Source organism: Mytilus edulis, chromosome 1 (assembly GCF_963676685.1).
Source record: "Mytilus edulis chromosome 1, xbMytEdul2.2, whole genome shotgun sequence".
In the NCBI taxonomy this organism is placed as follows: domain Eukaryota; kingdom Metazoa; phylum Mollusca; class Bivalvia; order Mytilida; family Mytilidae; genus Mytilus; species Mytilus edulis.
In genome coordinates this window covers 22,272,985-22,298,393 of record NC_092344.1, presented here as the reverse complement: position 1 = coordinate 22,298,393, position 25,409 = coordinate 22,272,985, and the positions used below count along the sequence as shown (strand labels likewise).

At 32.2% G+C, this 25,409-nt stretch overlaps 1 protein-coding gene across 1 annotated transcript; it reads left to right on the top strand.

Annotated features, from left to right (window-relative positions):
* The first annotated feature begins 379 nt into the window (after positions 1-379).
* Positions 380-25,183, top strand: LOC139527603 (protein SSUH2 homolog). Its single transcript, XM_071323137.1, has 12 exons — positions 380-486; positions 13,688-13,804; positions 16,271-16,297; positions 16,692-16,850; positions 17,335-17,404; positions 18,435-18,564; positions 19,153-19,338; positions 19,563-19,732; positions 20,092-20,184; positions 20,805-20,907; positions 21,596-21,700; positions 23,922-25,183. The coding sequence occupies exons 2-12, from the start codon at positions 13,792-13,794 to the stop codon at positions 24,066-24,068; spliced, it is 1,203 nt and encodes a 400-aa protein (XP_071179238.1). The 5' UTR covers positions 380-486; positions 13,688-13,791; the 3' UTR covers positions 24,069-25,183.
* The last annotated feature ends 226 nt before the right edge of the window (positions 25,184-25,409 follow it).

Genomic DNA, 25,409 nt, shown 5'->3' with positions numbered 1-25,409 from the left:
AACAACAAGGAAACACTTGCGACCAACAGGAAGAATAAGAATAATGCTGGTGGACGTTTCGTCCCCGATGGTATCACCATCCCAGTAGTCAGCACTTCGGTGTTGACATGAATATCAATTATGTGGTCATTTTTATAAATTTCTTTTTTACAAAACTTAGAATTTTTCGAAAACTAAGGATTTTCTTATCCCATGAATAGATTACCTTAGCCGTATTTGGCACAACTTTTTTGAATTTTGGATCCTCAATGCTCTTCAACTTTGTACTTGTTTGGCTTTATAACTATTTTGATATGAGCGTCACTTATGAGTCTTATGTAGACGAAACGCGCGTACTAAATTATAATCCTGGTACCTTTGATAACTATTTATGGAACGGGCGAGGTTGACGTCATAATACACCGCTGGCAACGTAGTGACATTCATTGGAGAAATAGAGGTTACAGGCTATTCATTTCAGGAGAAATATACAGATTTATAAATAAGGTACTATTGGCTCTTTTTGCATTATGTATTAAACAGTTAGGTAAAACGTTATGTACATACATAAACAGTAATTGGACAGTAAGAAACATTAAAGAAATAAATATTAATAATGCCGTAAGCAACAATAAAGTTGACCTTCCCTGGGTCCCTTAAAATTAAAATTAATGACCATGTACAAGAATTATGGACATTTCAAGGCGAGATAACTCGTGTTAATTTTCTATTCTGGTTCCCAATTTGTTCTGATCGTCTGATGACCAGTAGATAAGAAAAGATAACTCCCCTAAACAAACACCCCACCAATAGATGTCGATTTGCCGTTAGGCATATTGCGTAATTAATGTTATTAGCAATTACACGATAATTCCAGAAGCAATAGATTTTAGAAGGGATCCCCACTATGACTTTAAAAACTCTAGGTCAGCCAAATAAAGGTTAATGATCCTTGATTTAAGAAGAAATATCCGAAGCAGATATCCATTATAAATTATCTGTTGATTTTGTAAATATAAACAAGGAGGTTATATGATACAGACCATTCTATTAAATTGTATTTGAAAAGTAACGGTGTAAAACAAAGTTGTGGAATAGAGAACTTGAAGCTGTAAAGTCTGATTTTGTCATTGAAATTAAAAAAATTATTTGCTTAACTATGTATTTATTGTTTATTGTTAATTCTATATATATATATATATATACTTTATTTAAGACAAATGTATCAACAAGTTTTGATTCGTTTATTCTACATTTGCCAGAGGTACAATTATGTATAGCGAGAGGGTTGAATTCACGGCTCACAAAACATGTTTCACCCTGCCGCATTTTTACGCCTGTCCCAAGTCGGGAGCACCTTGTCTGTCTTTTTTATTCTTGTGGGTTGTTTTTAATTTTAGTTAATTCAAGGAATTGTATAGTTCATTTATGTGTTTAATTTTTGGAGTTTAGTATGACGTCGATTTTCATTAGTTCATTCACAAACATTCGAAACTCAACTAGACCCAACTCGAATTATTCAGTGCCCTCTATCTACTACTTTTCTCGAGGGTGTGATCGAAGTGATCGTAATATAACGACTGAATTATTCGGGTTAAACTAGACCTAACTAAGGCCGTGTTCACACCAAATGCCTTGTACAGTAAACATGTTTACATTTGGTTTAATGTAATCTACACTAGTTTCACATAAGATTTGTCCACATCTATACACCTTGTTTAGTTACCTGTACATAAGATTTGTTCACACTTGTAAACTAAATGTCATTTCAATGTTCATTACGTAGAACCGAACTCAAATTTCCGAACAACTTTTCTAGCAGTAAGGGAACGACCATTTGACTTTAAAAAAAAAGGGGGAATGGATTTTCCCACAATTTGATTAAAACAAATCGGGTCATACAGATGATTAGTCTGAATCCAAAGTTTCCCCATACATTATAGTGTTAAATATTTGAATTGGTACCATCGAAAAAAATTGAATATTAACTTTCGCGCGAGAAAAAAATCGGACTCCGAGTCCCCCCCCCCTTTTTTTTTTTTTAAAGTAAAGTGGTTGCTCCTTTAAGAAAGTCATTCTGGATTATTACATTTCTATCTTTTCTGTTTGTTTCAAATAGTATTGCTTCTACAAGTTTTGTTTTTTTTGGCAAAAGGAGAGGGTGATATATTTTTTTTTTATCTAAAATTGTATTTTAACGGATCTGAGATTCTACACAAACAAACAATTAACCCCACCCTTTTTCAGTAATGCATTTATGAGTGAATCGTTGTTTGAGTAAAGACCAGTGGCAAATATTTCTGTCAGTGCGTACGTCCAGTCGATTCGGGAAGACCTTTTCTAATGAATTATGTGTTCGGCAATGATGATGGATGAGTCTTGATAATGGGTTAATAAGGCTATGTAAAGTGTTTTATAACAAATAAATATATCAAGTTTAGACAAATATTTCTGTAAAGAACTTTATTAATAAGTGTTATAAGTATCAATTTTATATAAAAATCGTTTCTTTTTTACATATAAATGGAAAAATTACAGTTCGGAATGTCTAGTTTTGTGTACACTGAACCTACACAAGGCCTACATTGACTATCGACTGCATGTAGACAAAACATTACATCCCAGCTCCTTTGTTCTAACAGGGGTGATCTGAGCCGGATCACCCCAACCAGATCACCCCAGTTTAAGTTTCTTTGTTAAGCATGCTTTCCTTTGTTCTGTAACATTTTGGCGGGAATGTCAAATCCAGTATAAAACTTATAATTAATTATACGGGGAAGACTATCTATCAAAATTCACGTAGAAAAAATCCAGTGTATATGCTGAGATTCGAACTCAAGACCTTTAGCATATCAAGCCACGGCACATACCACTTCACCAGGACGACTGGATACGAACAATCAGAAATTTAACATACTTAAAGGAAGCAAGATATTTTTATAACTTGGGCGAGTTGGCAGACCTTTACTCAGTGGGGTTTAAACCCTTTTCGTTAAATAAATGAGTTGTCAGACTGATTGTTCAATTTGATTTTACACTTTTTTAAAGTTGGGCGAGTCGGTTACAAGAGTGGGGCGATTTTTTTCATTAAGTGGCGATATAGTGAGGGCCGATTGGCCAGTGGGGCGAGTTGACATTGTTTGATATCTACTCATCGTGTTAGGGGTTCATAAAGGGTATACATCATATAGTAATATATAAAGTATATTATAATGGTTGTGTGGCGTTCTAAACTAGATTTTATGAATTGTAAATGGTTTTCGGTCTAATCTAAAACAGCTCGGATGTAAAATAGTTATCCCATTCGGACTTGGTGTGTCAGTGAAAGATCACCCTCTGGCCTCCGGCCTTCGGGATGATCTTACACTGACACACCGCGTCCTTATGGGATAACTATTAATGATTTAAACTACATGTAACGTAAACATTGAATTTTATCAATGGGAACGTAATTATGTTTAGTTTATGTGTGAGTTACACTAACACAACACAGAGTTTGGGTCAATGTGAACACGGCCTAATTCAACAGTGATAAACACAGAGTAGGAATTTTTCTTATTTCGCAAGTTTAATAGAGAGAATCCCAGTGGCGGATCCAGGAATTTTCATAAGTGGGGGCCCACTGACTGACCTTAGAGGGGTCCCGCTCCAGTCACGCTTCAGTGATTCCCTATATAAGCAACCAATTTTTTTCCCAAAATGGGGGGGGGGGGGGGGGGGCTATAAATCCGCCTCTGAATCCATAGGCATATTATACCAAATATACACGGAACAGAAATTTAATACATTTTATGAACGGAGAACCAGTAATGAACGCAAATAAACAGAAATCCTGACACAAAATTGTTGTGATTTAGGAAAGATTGTAACCCTCCTGTGGGTTTATTGGTCAAGTATTTCCAACAACCGCTGTCAGTAAGCAAATACACGGAAATAATTCAAAACAGAAACAAAATATCTAATAGCGCAAAACATTTGTCAATAAGGAATGTCATGACATCCGAAAGTCAGGTGCTCGTTTAGTTCACTCCTTTTTTATTGTTTGTTTAATCAATTTTTGAAAATATTCGTTCATATTTCAACGTTTCTAAATTTATTTTCACTTAATAAAATACGTTTTTTTTTATGTATAACCCTCTGTATATTGATAATTCTTATGTGTAGAAATAAGAATGCCCTTATACAAAAGAATAGAAAACAACAAATATAAATAAGTATGGTTATATCGCCAGAATAAGAGTTATACAAGAAAGAAAAAAAATGAAATATGAAAAGAATATTTTCAAATAAAACTTAACCAAAATAAAATGAAAAAAAGGGGGGCACTCAATAAGAGCCTGTGTGTGAAATACTTTATTTTCAATATAATACTTCCATGATAAGATAAAATAGCAACATATGGTATTAATTTGGGACACAGCACTGGAAAGGATTTGTCGTGGCCCCATGGGACGCTTATATACTATGTAAATATTGACACATTTGTGTTTATATGGCAGTTAAGATCATGGAAGTACAAAATGTATTATATAATACTTCCATATTTAGATCGATTATTATGGAGTTTTTCTTAAAAACGATTTTCGATGTATTTTGTCATTTTCATTCATTGTTTATGTTTTGAATAACATTAAAATTTCACGTTGGCATCTATATTCTATTTGAATTTAATTTTTCAGATTATGTAAAAAAAAATTTCATCAATACAATCATTGTGTATTCAATTAATTGATAACAAATTAATGCTATTGTTACTTGAAACTAAATAAGTTTATTAAGACAAAGCCTTTTTTAGAAAAAAAATCCTTTTTCTGTACTTTTCTCAAAGATGTCGACAGAACCACACTACTTAACTTTGATGTTACTTTAAAGACATCTTTGGTATAACAGAAATTAATGTATTGCTTAAAACCTAACTAGATATTTCAAATAATGGATGTCAAAAAAAGGAAATTCACATCATAAAATGGAGAATTCAACTTATAACACCAACCACAATTCGTCTTTGAATACGGTCAATCCTAGTTGTCTGAATATACGTTGTATAACAAAAAAATATGAAGTTCCACTTTTAAAAGCATACGGACACAAGTAAACATTATTTTAAAATGATATTTTTTATACCATTTGATAGGAAAACGTTTTGCCAATATTGTATAACGTATTAATTTAATTTACAATAAAACATGAATTAAATATGATTTTTTTAGTAGACATGTATACCTCGTATTTGCTATATATTCAACCAGAAGATGACCCAACGTTCAACACGATGAGGACACCAGTAAATTTCAAGATAAAGTGAATTTTATTACACCATTTTAAAGCTAGAAAAATGGTGCAATCTTTATAATTTGTTAATTTTATATGATATCTATAGTATAGGCATAGTATTCGTTTATTTAACTAGTGGTCATAATTCCCCGTAGACAATAACGTTAAAAAAAATTCAATGATAACTGCTCTCTGTGGGATAGTTGATAAGGCCATCCAGCTGAGCTGTCCGCAATTCTTGTGTATGCGTGAATTTCAAGTCTTTTTAAAAAAAAAGCTAAGTGGTTACCAAAAGTCTTTTTGCTTGAAACCACTAGTGCATCTTTCATAAAAACATTTGTTTTCTGGCTAACGTTTTTGTCTCTTTGGCACATCTTCCAATTTATATTATCAGCAAAAGTAGGTTTATTTTTTAAGCTGTCAGGACAATCAGGTCCTTAATGCTGTTGGACAAATTATTAAAGTCAATATGAGTATAAGATCGATTTATTTTTCGTTTCTCTATATATTATATCATAGAACAAGGGTTCTATGTATAATTGTATTGTGACTGTGTATTTAAATTCTTAAAGTAGTATCTAGGCTAATCGCTATTTTTTCCTTATGCATGTATATGACCTTTATCCCCTTTGTTGGCTCTTAAATAATTGGCAATACAATATGTTCTTCCTCTGGTTTTATATTCATAATATCAAAGATGTGGAACATATTCTATCATAATCATTTGGTAATTATATATATAACTAATGCAATTAGTGTCTCTTCCATGCCCGTCTTGAACATAAAAACTAAACTAAATATAAAATAAACAACACTCATAATGCTCAGGTTGGTTGTCATCGTGCAACACAGTTAATAAAACATATAGGAAAATCATAGAACTACATTTATCATAAAACATTGTCAAACATCCAAAGATACTATCCACACTCATCTGTGTCCACACTTGTATTCATATGAACATATTTTTTTAGTTATTTTGTTTGTAATCATAAAATCAAGTAAAGAAAAAGTACAAGAATACTATACTATAAACAGGATTGAAGTAAATATCTCTAGTTGGAAATCAAATTAAGACATGAAATTATATAAGCCTAATCCTCCAAACGTATATACTATTTATAAGATCTATAATTGCCTATAAACAGTGAGTGTCGATTAAAATATAGAACTGTTAAATAGTGGTTGCATTTAATTAAGGACCAACCAAATATTGTGTATGGTGTATATAACGTTTTATGTATTGATGCTAATAATGGCAAAACAAATTGGGCATCCAATGTAAGAGACCTTTTGTTTAGTTTAGGTTTGAATTATATATAGATTAACCAGGATCACATAAATGTATCATTTGACCTTATTAAATCACGTATCAACGATCAATATTATCAAAGCTGGTATGCTAATATTAATGCTTGTGAACAACTGTCTATCTATAAATGTTTCAAACTAGATTTTTGTTTGGAGAATTATTTACAATATGATTTTAATACTAATATACTTACAAAACTACGTAGTGGAAGCTTGAAATTATATTTAGAAACAGGTCGCTATGACAATATTCCTAGAGACAATCGTTTTTGTAGGTACTTGATCCAAAAATTCGCAGTGTCGACTCTATTTCTAAATTTAAGAAAGAATTAAAAAACGATAGTCTAGTATGTAAAATTGAAACGTTTTATTTGTACGGCCCAAGGAAATTAAATATTATCTTAACGCAATTGCGATGTTCCGCTTCATCCTTAAACAATGACCTATTTAGAGCTAACATTATAAATGATCCCTCTTGTCATTGTGGGTCCGATATTGAGGATGTCTACCATTACTTTTTCGTTTGCCCAAAATACACATTATGTAGGAAAAACTTATTCGATAACCTTAACTGGCTATCTGAAAACTTTGTTTTAGATACAAAACTATTAATTTGCGGACACTTGGAACTTTCGAACGAACAAAATATTCAAATTTTCAAACATGTTCAGAATTACATTAAAAGGTCAAACAGATTTCTTATGCCTTGATAGAGCGTTATTATTGCTGACACAGGACGTCATCGTTGCCATCAATCCACAAGTCATCGTCACAGAAGTATACGATTTTTCAAACTTTCTTTTTCCTTTTTACATCAGAGGCCCCTGAGGGGCCTCGGGTGTATTGCCATCGCCTACTTTTCAAAGATCTTCAAAGATCAAAGAAATGCATATATAATTGATCATAATTAGTGTTGGGAAAATAACCGACATTATGAACCCGCGGACATTAAAGTGCAGAATAAAATTCCTTGTCGCTTCTTTTAAGTTCATGTTTTCAATGGATACTAAGATTTTTTTGATTTTTTTAAATGCAAATTATTATATGAAAATGTTTTGTCGTTAGAAATATTCGTATATTAATCAAACGATCTTCAATATCAATGATATACCGAAAAATTGTTGTTGCGGATGAATATCACGAATGCATATTCATCAAGTGAGCAAGAGCGAGAGAGAGAAAATCAATTCACGCAATTACACACAGAAAGGTAATCATATTTCAATTATTTGATTTAGAGTAACATCTTTAAACCGGTTGTAGCATAATTGTCTATAATATTAACGTAGCAAAATCAGGAATATTTAATCTGACACAATATTAAAATATTTTTCAGGCCGCGTCCCCAGCAGCCATTCTGTTCTGTTTGAGAAAATCCCTCCTTCAAAGGAGCACTTCGCACAATGACGAATAATGTTTATATAAATATCTAACAAGACATACTACGTACGCCTCGTGAGATGAGTGTTGGTTGAAAATACCTACAAGGCCCTTAAAGATAAGTTCCTTTCTTCATATTCTTTAATGCAACTATTTGTTTTTTTTAAAAGATCTCAACATTTTTTTAAGTTAAATTTCTTTTCTTCGTAAATAACAAGTAGATTGATCACTTGGACACACACGTGGAACTATTTTCTGTTTTTTAAGGTACTGTTTCGGATTTTCGCTCCTTTTCCGACTTGGTTACTTGCATTTGTATATTTGAATAATTATGTCCCTTGACTAGAAAAAAAAGCGGATTTTGTGAATGAATTTGTAAGTAATTCTTATATATAATTATTGGTTGAAATAATTGTATTTTATGTAATAATCAGAGATTCTTCGACTTCTTATTCTTCCAAAAGAATGAAAGAGATGGATTATTTTTGAGTGTGAATTATGACTCTTGCTCTCTCGTAAAAGCAAAAGTCTTATTTTAGTCTCAGAATTTGGGTAAATCACATTTACTGAATTACAATTAATGGCGTTGTCCGTACCATTTACTAGCCTCTAGATATATTTAGAGAATCCTTACAGTTTTAGAGGTATAAATGTAGATTAACTGTCATGTTTTTTAAGTCTTCCTTGTAGTATTGTATAATTTTGGACCATAAAATACATGTCACATGTACATGTATTGCCAAAATTATTAAGTTGTGTAACCATATCAATGAATGTAAAATTTTAGGTATTTGAATTATAGAATTGATATATCTACTCAATTGAGTTAGATATATCAATTTTGAGACTAATCGAAATGGTTATTTGAGCACACATGTGGCTATTTACACTAATGAGAGCGATATTGGGATTCTGCATGAGTAAACTTAGCAAATCTTTATAGCAGTTAACTGACATGCCAGCTCCAGACTTCAATAAAACTGACTGAAAGATTATGATTTCATCGTATGAATATCAAGCACAATCCTTCCTGTTAGGGGTTTAGTATCATACCAATGATACTATCATAACATATATGAGAAGAACATAACCAGTGTCATGCCAACAACTGTTTTTTGAATAAATGTGTTTAGTTCCAATGCAAAGACCCTATAAGTGAATCAATATGAACGCCAAAATATGCAATCTTTAATGACCTGATAACAGTATCGTTACTATTCAAAGGTTTTGTTAGTTTCTGAGGTGAATACTGACACCTTTGTGCTATCTATAGATATTTTCATGTATAAATTGATAATTATTTTAACCAATTTATACATTTTTTTAAATTTGTTTTTGACAATTTTTTGTTCATTTAAAAAAATAGGGACAACAGAGTTGGTGTATGTGGGTTCGATTCCCACCCTAGGCATTCATTTATATTGGCTGGTGCAAAGCGGGCAGTTTAGCTTAGTGGCCCCACACTGACTCTGTTGTTCATATGTCACTTAAAAAAATCAGGCGGCCTTGTTCGGGTCTTGCCATCTCTATTTTTCTTTTTGTAAATCATACACAACAAAACTATTGAATAATTGTGAAAATTATACCACACATAACTATGGTAAAACTTGAATTGTTGTTGGCATAATTAAACTTGGCAGCAATGGCTGCCATCCAAGATCCAAAAAGTTTTTATATTGATGAATAATATATCAGATTTTGATTCTTTTGGTCACAAAACATTTTGGATGGTACACTGTAGGTGGTGGCCAAATTTTTATTCTTATAGGCTTAAAGCTTTCGGGTCTGAAAATTGCCCAAAATCATCATGTTTTGACAAAATTTGGAACATAAAATGTACTCTTATGAAAAGAACTGATTTATTGAGCGTTAAGACTTTAGAAATATACCCATTTGAGAAACCAAATTGTGAACTTTTTGGAGCTTTATGTTAAAGTTTATATTTTAGGCCATTTTGGACAAGAAGTGAAACTTGTCCTTTGAATCAGTGGTTTCACACTAATAACCATACTATATATAGATAATACTAAGTATGATATCTGTTAGAAGATAGCTCTTTCACAGTACATTGTTAAACTTAAAGATAAATGTATACCAACAATGACCAATATTAATGATGGAATGAGATTATACACAGTAACATGTATATTATACTGTCAGTGGCGGATTCAGAGGGGGGCGTACAATGTACATGTATAGCTGCAGATTCTTATTTTATTCTTTTAAATATAATGGATAAATAATTGACTGTGTTGCAATAAAACCAAGATAACTCAGTGAAGCTATTTCTGAACATTAAAAAAGTTTTTGTTGACTGCAACAAAAATCTAGAATAAGGGATAGTAATATTGCTGTGTTAACATCCACTCCATTAGTGATTGATCCAAAAGCTAAATGTTCCAGAAAGTAGAAGACCTGGCCATGGATACTACATGAACAAACATTGTTAATAAATGTCATTTGTAGAGCAGGATCTGCTTACCCATCCAAAGCACCTGATATCACCCCCAAGTTTTTGTGAGGTTCATGTTGCTCAGTCTTTAGTTTTCTATGTTGTTTTTAGTGTACTTTTATTTGTCTGCATATCTTTTTTAGTTTTAGTCATGGAATTGTAAGTTTTGGTTTATAAGTTTGCTGTTCATCTGGTATCTTTAATTTAGCTCCAATATTACAATTTGTCTGTTTTAATATAATGATTGTCTTAAACCTCTTTATCACATGATCATAGTTCAGTGAGCATTGGTGAGTGACTATATACATGTAGCTACTCCAAGAATTGTTTGCTATGTTGATTCTCTATTATAAGTTATATGCTAACTATTTTTGTACATGTTGTATGTGTGCAACTATATGGTTATAATGCCAATCTAACAGTTCTCATTTGACCACATAATCATTGATAATTCACAAAGTTAAGTATCCTAGTTCAAGTCAGTATATCAGATATAATATACAAATATATATATATATATATATAGCATAGCAAATTATATTATTTGTACTTTATTGTAAGGTGAACATATCTGTCCGGCAAGTATAATATAAACACCTGTCATTTATCAATAATTCAACACAACTTGAGGTCCTCTGATGTTCAGTACTTCAGTACTTTGATTTACTTTGTCTCCTCTTTGTTCACCTATGAAAGCTAGTATTATATTGTATAAACTGTTTGTTTTATATGCATGTCCATTATATTATACTATTATTGTAACTTTATATTGTATTATGGAGAAGACTTCATAAGTATGATTTACTTGTGTCTAATCCATTTTGCTTTAATTCAGCAAATAAAATATGTTTAAACTAAACTAAGATTTCAAATTATCAATTAATATATTATTCATATTATTATAATTTATCTCTGCATTATTAAATTTATTTAATTGTTCTCTGTATTTTGTCATATTTGTCATATATGTATATACCTTGTTTTATGTTAAACGCAGCAATGTTGTTGCTAATGCAATAAAGATTCATATTGTCAATCCGTACAAAGATTAATACAATTACACAAATGAAATTAGCACATACTAACAAGCCCCTCGCTCTAAATTTCATAGTATATACCTTTCCATACACTTACTGACACTTATGAATTGCCTAACAATCACAAAGTAATTTGAACTCACTTTTCAGTATGTAAGTATAAAAAAAAAAGTTAAACTGCGATACAAAAAATAAACGAAATAGTTTATCTAGCAAAATATTGCGCTTATTATTTTTTTATCGCATTGTAAATTTATACATTTAACATACAAAGACACTTATCAATTACGGACTTTTGACGAGGTTAACACGTAATATATGGTCCTGTTTAGATTATATTTACCCAGGACGAAGTCCTATGTCCAAAATAATATAGCATGTCCAACCAAACATAGATATAATATCCTTTCACGAGAAAAATTAACAAAATCCCTAGATGAAATATTGCAAATACAAGAAAAAAAAATGATTTTACAAAATTCTTAAGATATAAAATGTCAAAAAAGCCTAAAACTATTTTTTTTCACTGCGACAACTATATGCAATAACAGCTTCATCCAATCGAATTGCGAAAGTTTCAATTTAAACTACCATCTATGTATTAATATAATGAATTAGACTGAATAAATTAGGTAACGAGAAAACTAAAAGCCATTTTACACAGTTTGTTCATTATGTTTGTTAGCTTTCAAAAATCTTCTTCTCTGAAACTACTGAACAAGTTGCAGGCAAACTTATTCTAAATGATCCTAAGTGTTTAATTTTGTGTTTTGTAAAAAAAAACATGGCCACCATGGCTAAAAATAAAATAGAACATTGGCGGATCCAAGGGGGGGGGGGGGGGGGGTTCCGGGGGTTGGATCAATGCATTTGAATGGGGACATATAGCTGGAACCCCCCTTTTATCCTGGGTTTGGAACCACCCCATCCTTTTAAAATGGCTGGATCCACCACTGTAGAACATAGGTAAAAATGTAGTTTTTGTCTTACATGTATGTTTCAAAAACTAAAGCGTTTAGAGCAAATATGTTATCAAAATTTAATTGTTCATTAGGTCAAGATTTATCAACCCTGAAATTTGCAGATGAATGGAACAACCAATTGTTGTGTTGCTGCCACTACATGTATATAGTAAATTTTGGAAAAATTGCTGTTTTTGGTTATTTTCTTGAATATTATTATAGATAAAGACTGTAAACAGCAAAAATGTTTAGCAAAGTTAAAAGACCAAAATTGTCAATTGACCACGTGAGGAGTTAAAGAATTCTGAGTTATTGCCCTTTAAAGACAATTTTGCACAATTTGTTCATCATATAAAATTAAAGATGTGGTGTAATTTCCAATGTGACAACTCTTCACAAAAGATCAAATGACACAGAAATAAACAACTATAGGTCACCATAAAGCCTTCAACAATGAGAAAACCACATACTGCATAGTCAGCTTTAAGAGGCCCAGAAATGTCAAATGTAAAACAATTCAAACGAGAAAACTAACGGCCTTATTAATTTACAAGTAAATGAACGAAAAACAAATATGTAACACAGCAACAAACAAGAACCACTGAATTGCAGGCTCCCGACTTGGGACAGACACATACATACATGATGTGACAGGGTTAAACATGTTAGCGAGATCCCAACCCTCCCTAACATAGGACAGTGGTGTAATAGTACAACATGCAGCAGTGAGAATAGACTTATCTTCTGTGTTCATAAGCCATATCAGTTTATCTCTTGCGTTAAGAGTTAAAAAGTTGGAGCAACTTTTAGTTACATAGGGAGAATATGACAGTTTTACAATAACCTATATTTCTGTATCGGCATAGTTTTCCCTTTTCTCTTTTTAAAATGCTATAGAAAGTTCGGATTTTCGAAAAGTCAACAAAATTGTTGACTTTTTATAGCTAATTTATTCGACGTTTTAAAGCGTTTACGTATTCCTATATTACTTTGCAAACAATCTCATTCTTATTTATTTAGTGGTATTGAGTAATTTCTTCCTAAAAAAATTATTACTGCTTTGCGATATCAGTTATTTCTCGATTGTCTCGTGTGCTTTGTCGCTCTGACTCTATTTTGAGATTTTGTAGCTTTAAAATACATTGTTAAGTCACCAAAAATGTAATACACCGACTCTTTAAACTTCGTCATCTAGATTTCATGACGTATCTAAATAGAATGGAATATTTTCAATCATATCGTATTTCTATAAATCAATATACAATGTACTATAAATAGTTTTTCTTTTATAGCATACCTGGTTAATTGCACACGGCACGTTTGTTTTCATATACAACCACCCGTTTGTTTGCGTACTGTCATGGACACGTGTTTGTAAAGAATTGACCCTGCAAATATGGCAGCACCCGGTAAGATATTTTCTTCATTTAAATTTGTATCATAAATGACAAGAAATTATACCAAAAACTGTAAATAAATCAATTATCTATCAAGAGGTTGGAAATCGATTTATTATATCATTTTTCAGATTTTAATATAATCTTATTGACCGGTTTGGCCATAATTAACTGGCATTTTGTAAAAAGACTGTAAAGGAAGGCTACGCATTTTTTTTACCCTTAATTAGTCATGCATTAAATTATGCCATTATTTAGTACATAACCGTGAGTGTTTGCTACTTGTGTGTTCTATTAAATTTAATTTGTATATTAATAAATACATGTATATCTATTCTTTATATATGTAATACATTGAATGAGGGTTTGAATTGATTTGAATGATTTTTGTAATCCAGTTTGCTTCATCAAAAACCATATGATAAACATAAATGCACATATCATGTACAGAATAAAGTTTCATGTTTGCACCAACTCGCTGCACTACTCTATAAATCTTGATCAAAATACGTATTTCTATACTGCCAGATTGAGTGCTATATTTTTTCAATAAAAGTCGCCAAAAACACAACTTCATCCATTACAGCTTTGTTTGTTGCTTTTTATTATTTGTAATTTATTAGATGGCCTTGAATACTGCATGTTTTTTTTAGACGAGACGTTTGTCTAACGAACCAAATAATGCAATAGTAACAGTGAATGGAAATGAAATGTATACATTGTGTGCGTCCGAAACACTTTCGTGGACTTTAAGTTCACTTTCATCGACCAGAAAACCCCAAAAAATTGAAAGCCAATGTTGAATAAGTACCTGTACCCGTGGAGAGTAGTACGACTTAAAGCGACCTCAAACGGTCAATTTTCTACCGGGACTTATATTATATATTGTTCACATACATTTAAGTATTTGACAGATGGAGCATAATTCCAACAGTTTTATTATCTTTTTGTATTGCATGCTCGATTTTATATCATAATTATGTAAATGCCATTTCAACAGTAATATTCCACTGAAATCTAAGTTAGTGTAAATGAACTAATTGATTTAAAAGGTTAAAGAAGTATGTACGATTTGGTCTAATATTTATATTGTTCCTAGACAGTGCTGTCCCAAAATAAGATCAATTAAAATTAAATACCAGTTCATATTTCAAACAAACTGTGTCAGATTCTATATTAAATAGATAATCTACCTAGTTCATTACTCAGGTCATTTTAAATAATGATAATTTTAAAGGTGTTGCCGACAAAGGAACCTGAAACTTGACTATGTTTTTACATGTTTGTTTTTTTAAATATAAAGTCACACATTTTTATATTATTATAACAAAATTTCAGACCCAAAATACTGCTATTTAACAAAAAAATGTCAACATTCACCATGTAGTCTCTATCAATCTGTTTGTCTTTATTTCTGACATTTCAGTGTGTTGAATTAAAATATAAACGTAAATTATCATTCATTGACCATTGGTCGATTGTGTGAACTGTGCAATGCAAAATTGAATATTTGTTTTTGTATGCAGTAGGGATAAACAGTTATATCATTTGTTTATTAGCATTGAGTGATAAAAATAAAAGCAAACAAAACTGGCCATATCGGCAAGTGAAAAATCAATATTGATTACTGTATGTCTTTGTTGAATATTTGTGAACAATATAGTAACGTATTCTTTTTTTTAACGCATACTATCCTTCGATGTCTGCCGGTCTGTCTACGTAACTCACATGCAAATCATGCGATCTAATCTTTGCATTACAAAAACAAAAGAATATAGCAAAAATCAATAACTTTGATGAAAATTGTGCTGTGAATATTGCCAATTTTCGATGATGGACAATGAGACCAATTAACTAAAAACCGCCAACATATATAATACTAATTTGATGAAAGTATCAAGTTTTCGAGTCAAGTTTTCTTATATTATATTATATATTTCAAGCCTATATAGAAATAAAACATTTACATTGAATATCGATGAATAAAGGTAGGATCCCTTTAGTAATGCGATTTATAGACACCAAACTTGGCATTTTAAACAAGTGAACTTTCAACAATCCTTGATTCCAAATGTGAGGCCATCCACAAATTCAAACAGATTAACATATAACAATGAATAACTGGCTGTTTAGTGCTAAACGTCACTTCTCCAATCCCAATTCTTTCCAAGAATAATTGCTTACTAAAACCAGATACCACACAGTGTTGTGATGGCATAGAATAAAGTATTTCGCTTTTCAAAGTGTAATTTGAGCAGTACAACTATTTGCATACTTGGAATTTAGGGTTTTTGCCATCTTTCACAAGTTGTACATGTAATAACTGTATGTTTTTTTGTTTCCTTTCATTCTCAATGGTACTGAAAGTGTTTATATGTGTCACGTTTCTTTTATTTCTTCCGATTTGTTGGCATTGAAATCTCTGTTTATCAAAGATATGTGTGTCCAATGAATTGATTACTGTATTTTATTTTGTAGGTGGTTATGGAGGACCTCCACCTCAGCGTAAGTATTTTCTATTATTTCATGTTTTAAAGTCTGAAATGGCAGCTCCAATATTTCACCAGTTATGATTAAAATACCCATTTAATGAAATACAAGACATTCAAACTTTTCAGTCGTTCGTTATAGAACGTTTTTTTTTTGTTTTATATTTTTTTATTTCTATTATCATTGACAAAGTGAACATTTCGATCGAAAAAATTGAACATGTAGCGATGAACTTATTAACTTTAATATTATTTTTTTAATTAATCAATATATTCAGTTACATATTCGTTGCAATATAGCATATTATCACGCTGATTTGATTTTTTTTCAACCAACCATTCAATAAAATATTCATCGCTGTATGCTGAAACAAATAAATATTAACATTTTTCTGTACTTTTTTTTTTAGAATGGAATGCCGGCATGGGACCGCCGCCGTCCGATTTTCGACAAGGTCAAGGACCACCAAGGCAACCACTGGCCCAAGGCCCACCTCAGAGAGGGCCTCCACCAATGCAAGGGATGCCACAGTTTCAAGGATATGGTCAAGTCGGTGGTTTCGGACAGAGTAAGTATGAAATAGAACATAGGCATTGTTAATTGTGTAATTATCTATTTTGCAACGCTTTTATGCCGGTGTAAAGTATTTGACTAAAGCGGGTTTTGCTAGTATGATTTTTAGACGAGAGGCGAAAGATACCAAATGAACATTCAAACTCAGTTGAAAATAAACTGACAACGCCATGGCAAAAAACCCAAAAGACCAGAAGACAAACAACAGTATTCAAAACAAAACATAGAAATCAAATACTGAGAAACACGAACCATGCACTATATATCAATCCAATATTGTTGATTTTGTTCACTTGTGAATTTATGAAATTTCATGATAATTTCTTTTAATTATTTTTTCGAATAAAAACAATTACAACTACGCCATTCGGTATATTTTCTAAATGAAGTAAGACATTTTTTTCTATCATATTCTACATTCGTTAATGAGTCAAATGATCTGTTTTATTCAAGTGTATAACTGATTACATTTATTTCAGTGGCACCGATGCCTCCACCGCCGCCACCTCCACCCCCACAAGGAAAACCACCTCCAATGGAATTTACAGAGTAAGTCTAAAAGTTAAACGATGTTTCAGTGTCATTTCTTCGTAAATGGCCGAGCGCTAACTACTTTATATACAGACATCAGTCTTATTTGCCTTTATTTATTAATCACTATCGAAAACGTTAGGTAGAACATATTTGTACGATAATCTCTAATCCAGCTCTCACTAAGAACTGTTGAATTACTTTTTTCCGAACAAATTTTAAAGTTTATTTAATATGTAACTGTATTTTCATACTATTTAAGGTTACTGCATCTAAGGTTCCTACGCTAAAGTGTTATCGAATTAATTGAATCGAATTATTGATTGTTGGTTGCTTAACGTCCAGTGGCAAATATTTCATGTTCAGGACGAGAACAAATTAACACCAAATGCAAAAGGCCGTCCGGGATGAAGTTTGTGGAAATTTTGACTGTCATTTGAAAATGATGGTATATTGCATGATAGGGACAGAAATTTAGCCTTGCAACAGGTCACCTACGAACCCCTCATCAAGTTGTTGCAAGGGTTTTTAATGTGCAGAGAGTGTTGCACTCTCTTTACACTAGACATCGGATTTAACGTCCCTATTCTGACCGGACGTGGCTGCGCGCTTGATATATCCTGTACAACCAAACGGACGCCCCACTTTTGCGAGGGTTTTACAGCTGGTAGGAAGAAGACCAAAGTGACCTTATCTGTATTTCCCATTCACCCTTATAGGGTACGGGATCAATTAAAAAGAGCTTAGATAGGTCATATCCATAGCTTGTTCAGTGAAGCTCAGCAGAGTATACGAACATATTATATTGTAGAACATTTTCATAAGAGGAAATAAAAGTATAGCATTTTGAAAGAAGATTTTTTTTATATGGGACGTATTAATTGACATGGCTTATCAAGATCAAAGCTGATATTGTACATCAAAACATAACGATAAAAAGAATTTCAATAATTTCACACTTAAAAAATAACACTATACTTCCCAAAACTGTAGGTATTATATACTAAGTAAACATATACTATATTATACAATTTAACCATGATTTTAGTTTAGCCAACTTGGATGAAGCAGCATGTAAATCAGCTATGATTGAACATGTCAACCAAAACTGTTGCTATGGCAAGAAACCAGCCAATGAAATGAATCTTTCTAAAGCCATAGGATTAACGGCTTTACATGTGAGTACATTGTGCTGCTTTACAATCACATATTGGGTCAATTCTGAGGGTCAACTATCTAAATCATTCACGGTAATAGATTACTTTGCTCTCAATGGGCTCTTTAATTAGAATAAAAGTGTGTTATCTTATCATATTTAACGCTTTGTCGTGGGTAGCTTTTACTGGTTTCTTTGGAATTTATAACGAAGATGTCTATATATAGCATACATTATTGCAAATTATTGATGTAATGTGTCCCTGTCAGTGAAAATTATAGTAATGTTAGAGAATAACGGGATTATTTGTCATCATTATGACATGAAATGTCAAGATTTACAGTTTTTGGAGAGAAAATGCAAAGCTTACTCAGACTAAAAGCGGCCATGCTATAAATTCTATATTAAGATCATGATGGTTTGTTTTGTCACCAGTTCAGTTACAATACAAATACAATATACATTTTATATTTTTCAAACTTGTATTATGTAAGCCAAGTTCAATTTTAGGCACGAATTAAAATGTAACAGGAATGCGATTTTTTATTATATAATTTGATGATTAAAACGAAGACTTCTAATAAACGATGATGTGTCAATTTCGTTTCAGTATACACTTGAGACCTTCTGTGAAGGAAGGGACACGGGGTATGTCAATGAACCATATAGAGGTGGACCTGTGGATGGACCCCAGAATGGTCCACCACCGCCACCATGGGCAATTCCATGCCAACCAAACGGAATGTTTGAAACCCACACAAAGGAAATGGAAGTTCCACATACAGCTACAGTCAGGGTAAATGTCCTTTATTATTTATATAATTTCCTGTTATATCTACCAACTATAACTGCCAGTGTGTTTTTCCTTAAAATATATTATTCATAACATATTATACAAGAAAATTATTCTCTTTTTCTCTGGTTTTCTTTTTTTACAAAAATCCGTTTTGAAGTTATATTTATCATACAGTAACTTTTAATAATCACAATGTTAATTTACAATGTTAACAATAATTTTAGCCTTGTCATGACTGTGATGCCCGGGGATACCACCGATGTTGGAGGTGTGGTGGATGGGGTCAGACTCATTGTGACAGTTGTGGAGGAGATGGACGAGTGATGCGAACTGACCACGAGGGTAACCAGCGTATGGAAGGGTGTCACAGATGTGGAGGAGATGGCCGTTGTAGGTAAGTTGTAACTGTAAATTGGTGACCTGGTTAAATGCAAATTCGGATTTTTTAATCTTTATATCCCATCAAAACCCCAGTTTATTACGGTTGTTATTGTTGTTGTAAAGAAATGCAAAACATCATAAGAAACCTAGTTCCTAGATCTATCTGTTTTCATAGTATTCACATTTAGGTCTTAGAAAGTCTACATATTGTTTCTTACTTGAAACATATAATTATATCAGTGTCAAATAAAAGAAAAATATCAGAAAAGATATGTTAAGACGTATTCATAAAGCTGTAGGAACTTTTGCTTGAATACTTAATCAAATATACTTTTATTTATTTTGTATGTAAACCATGTGTTTATATTTCAGCTGTCATACATGTGGTGGAGATGGACGTATAACATGTGATACTTGTGATGGATACAGACAAATGAAATGCTACATTAAGTTAACAGTTACATAGTAAGTGAATAGTAAACGATATCATTGCTAGGGTAGCGTTGATGAGATACCAAATGTAGTGGTATTGTGACGAATTGTTAACAAGATATGAACACGTTCTGGTTAGGTGTCAATGATTGTTCATGTTTTTTTCATCTACATGTCGTGAATGTTATATTGTTCTCTTAGATTTAAAATATCTGATATTTTGCCCTTGCAGTTTTTTATGCCCCTGTCATAGGCAATTAAGGTACTTTGGTCCATCCTTACTTTAGTCCGCCCGTCCCATTCTCGTTTCGGCACTATAACTACAGTTTTCCTCATCCAAGTTTCATGAAATTCATACACAATGAAACGAACCAAAGCTAATAGACAAAGTTCAAATTTTAGCAGTGAGTCACTTAATTACCGCTCTATAGTTATTCCCCTTTATAAACTCTGAAAATTGCAAAGATTGAGCGGGAGTATTTGTGTATTCAGACACATTCTTCATTTACTTAATAATCTTTCTCCATTTAACGTCAGATTTACAGTTTCTGAACTTTCCCCTGATTTTATTAATCTACCTTCTTCCTTCATCATAGTTTCAGACATTTTAATAAAGGAGTGTAATCTTAAATTGGGTATTATGTATTTTTCAGTACCAATCACAACGAAGACCACATTATAGAGCGAACTGACATGCCTGATGAACTGGTTAGACACGCTAAAGGTGAAACCATTTTTGAACAAGTGATGACTCAGGTAGGTTTGTTATTAACATTGACAGGAAAAAAAAATAGTTGATGTGATGATGGCATCAAAATGTTTTAAAAAATGTTTTAAATATGTAAACCATTTACCGTTTTCATCTTTGTTTATATTGTTATTGCCAATACAAGGTTTTATATTTGGTCTCGAACGTAGCCCAACAATGTCAGATCAGCAAATTTGCGTTAGTTCTTTCCTTCGTGACATTCGGACCCATGCTTCTGTTACATCGTGGCAATACCACATGTACTGTGACAAACACCCTAGACCACTCAATCAACTAGGCGTTAAAAGTTTTCCAACGAAAATTATCAAATAGGAATCTAACGAATTACATTATAATACTTGTCATCATTTTTGCTAAATAAGGCGATAGTTGAAACCTGGTGACACACCTGTACATATTGGCATTGGAAATATACCATTGTACTTACAATTGAAGTATTTGATGTGCTTAAAAAAGAATAAACTTTATAATTACCCTTTGTCTTATTATATTATCGTGAGGACTGAGCACATCAATAATACATCAACAGTCCAGTCTCATGTATAAGACTGTTCCCCCAAAAAAAAATAACATTGATTAACACTAAAGTTAAATTGTTGTAGCATACGAAAAGTAAATTGTAAATTAACGCTTACTAACTGATAGTTTGTTAATCATAACGTTGTTCCTTTTTAGGTTTTCCCAATTACGTCATACCCTGTGAGGGAGATTAATGATAATTCTGTTCGATTGGTCAATTCTCATAGAAGTGCATTTCCAAATGAAAGACAGCTTCAGCAGGTTAGTTTATTATTTTCAATTTTACCTTATACTTGAAAAATCTCTAGAAGGTTAGAAAAAATCTTTTGGGTGTTATATTGAAATATGCCACTAGTATTATCTAAAAATGGCATGTAGCCCTTGATGCAGATTCAACTTTTTCAAAGTTTTCCCAGACATAAGCATTCTCTTATACGCATGAACAATCATGGAGGGGGAGGACAGGGGTAAGGGAGACAGGGAGAAAGAGGGTAGGAGAAAGGAGAAAGGGGTGGGAGAAAGGAGAAAGGGGGTAGGAGAAAGGAGAGGAAGGCTGGGAGAATGGAGAAAAAGTTGGAGAAAGGAGAAAAAATAAAATATCTCTCCTTTTAAATTTTTTTCTAATATTTCAAGAAAAAATATCTCAAAAGGAGATGTTTTATTCTAATGGGAGAAAGGAGAACGGGGGTAGGAGAAAGGAGAAGAGGTGTGGGAGAAGGGAGAAGTGTACCCCCTGTCCTCCCCCTCATCATGGAATATTGTTCAACAGATTAGAAAAATCAAAAGTTATTACTAAACGATTTAGAATTTCCTCCATGATTGATTCTTTTGTGTGTTGATCTAAATCAGCTCAGATGGAAGGACACATTAAATGTTGATATTTGAGCCAAGTCCGTCTATAGTGATTTTACAAGGTGATACTTAGATATGTCATCAGCTCTAGATGTATATAAAAAAAGGCAACAGTAGCATGCTGCTGTTCAAAAGTCACAAATCGATTCAGAGAAAACAAATCCTGGTTACAAACTAAACCCGAGGGACACACATCAACTGTAAGAGAAAAACAACAGAACCACTGACATGGAAAAGGAGGATGAACAAACCAAAGGGACATGTAATACTCATATGTTTAAGAGAAACTGACAATGTCATGGTAAATTTATATTTCTGGAGTGCATGGATTCATTTAAATCAACATGATCACATATTTATATGATAACAATTACAGTGCTCCTTGTCAGCGAGTAACACACAAGTCCTGTATTTGTACAAATATCTAATCACAATTACAGTGCTCCTTGTCAGCGAGTAACACACAAGTCCTGTATTTGTACAAATATCTAATCACAATTACAGTGCTCCTTGTCAGCGAGTAACACACAAGTCCTGTATTTGTACAAATATCTAATCACAATTACAGTACTCCTTGTCAGCGAGTAACACACAAGTCCTGTATTTGTACAAATATCTAATCACAATTACAGTACTCCTTGTCAGCGAGTAACACACAAGTCCTGTATTTGTACAAATATCTAATCACAATTACAGTGCTCCTTGTCAGCGAGTAACACACAAGTCCTGTATTTGTACAAATATCTAATCACAATTACAGTGCTCCTTGTCAGCGAGTAACACACAAGTCCTGTATTTGTACAAATATCTAATCACAATTACAGTGCTCCTTGTCAGCGAGTAACACACAAGTCCTGTATTTGTACAAATATCTAATCACAATTACAGTGCTCCTTGTCAGCGAGTAACACACAAGTCCTGTATTTGTACAAATATCTAATCACAATTACAGTACTCCTTGTCAGCGAGTAACACACAAGTCCTGTATTTGTACAAATATCTAATCACAATTACAGTACTCCTTGTCAGCGAGTAACACACAAGTCCTGTATTTGTACAAATATCTAATCACAATTACAGTGCTCCTTGTCAGCGAGTAACACACAAGTCCTGTATTTGTACAAATATCTAATCACAATTACAGTGCTCCTTGTCAGCGAGTAACACACAAGTCCTGTATTTGTACAAATATCTAATCACAATTACAGTGCTCCTTGTCAGCGAGTAACACACAAGTCCTGTATTTGTACGAATATCTAATCACAATTACAGTGCTCCTTGTCAGCGAGTAACACACAAGTCCTGTATTTGTACGAATATCTAATCACAATTACAGTGCTCCTTGTCAGCGAGTAACACACAAGTCCTGTATTTGTACGAATATCTAATCACAATTACAGTGCTCCTTGTCAGCGAGTAACACACAAGTCCTGTATTTGTACGAATATCTAATCACAATTACAGTGCTCCTTGTCAGCGAGTAACACACAAGTCCTGTATGTGTACGAATATCTAATCATTGTTTTTTCTTCAAGACGTGTAGCTGACAAAGGGGAATAACATGTTTATAACTTGACACATTTACGAAATGATTCATTGATTTTCATTTCAAAATAAATTTTATTTTCAGAGACAAAGATTGCGTGCTGTGCCAGTAACTGAAGCTAACTACACCTGGGAAGACTTTAGTTCAAGATTCTGGGTCTATGGACTAGAAAGAAAAGTCCATGCACCCGACTACCCTCAACAATGCTGTTGGGGATGTTCTATATTGTAAATTTTCAGATATTAAAAGGATTCCTGACGTTCTTTCTCTTTACCTGGGTTTTTTGAGTAAAATTTTATTGCCTGCTTGGATCTGTCAAAACCAATTTTTTCATTTAGTATTCAATCACGTATCAAACCAAGAATATATATAATTACAGTCTGAAGAATTATTATTATGTCTGTCTGTATTTGTATTGTGATTATGCTATTGGGTAAAAACGAAATATTATTATGTATTGAAGAGCTATTGTTTTTAAATAATCATATACAAAAAAGGTGTTATCGATTTTAAATGCCTTAATCACTTTTATTGATTGATTTTGTTTATTTTATTGTTATGTGTTGTTTTTATCAAAACGAGACTAATGAAAATCTCAAGAAGTATTTTATTTTACCTGATATATTTAGGATGTATCTTATATATTATAAAACTATTCATATAAGCTGCATGATAATATGCTGCCAAAATATGTTTACAAAAATAATAAAGCGGCATTATCTTCTTTTCAGATCTATTAACATATTTTCATAGAGAATGCATTTATCTTTATTCTTACCTTTTTTTACTAACATTCTGTAATATGTTGATTTTCTTATTAACTTCTGGTTCATAAGTATACAGCTCTGAAATTTACCGAATTATTTGAAAAATGATTATTCTAAGTCTATCAAGTCTGTAATATATTCATTATTGATATGGTCTTGTATTTAATGTCTTATACATATTCTTTTAGTAGCTGTAGAAAAGTTTAGATGACGTTTTGCAATCTACAAATAGAGATTACTCTGTGTGCAATATGTAATACACATTATATTCAATATATATTTTTTTACAGTTGGAGGAAATTTATTAGAATTGCAAATTACAAAGCATGATAGTGTTATCAAAAGAACATTAGCATTAACTCAAATTTATAATTTTTCAAAACCGCAATGATGTCTATATGAAAAAATGAATGTATGTAGATTTATTGTGAAGAGTTCCAGTATTACATGTTCAACAATCACTTTAATTCTGTGATAGTATTGATATTTTTATTTTCTTTTATTAACCATGATTTTATAAACTGTTAGTAATTATCTTTAAATACAAATGTATTTTTTTCAATAAAACTTTCAATTCTGTTTTGGAGTATTTTGTTACTAAACAAGTCGTCCAACCATGCAATATAAGTTTTGACATTGTCAGTGATACTAATACGTATATTTAAAACTTTAACCAAATCCTGCTCCACTAGTGATACTCTTGCTAAAAACCAAATGAAAAGTCATGATCTGTGATAGACAATTGCTGAATGATAGTGGTATTTTTGTATCCATAAGGTCTACTGAGAAAGAAACTCCGTATAAA

Coding starts and splice junctions, on each gene's coding strand:
- LOC139527603 (XM_071323137.1), top strand. Junction 17,405..18,434: donor CCTCCAATGGAATTTACAGA/GTAAGTCTAAAA, acceptor CCATGATTTTAG/TTTAGCCAACTTGGATGAAG. Junction 20,908..21,595: donor TTGAACAAGTGATGACTCAG/GTAGGTTTGTTA, acceptor GTTCCTTTTTAG/GTTTTCCCAATTACGTCATA.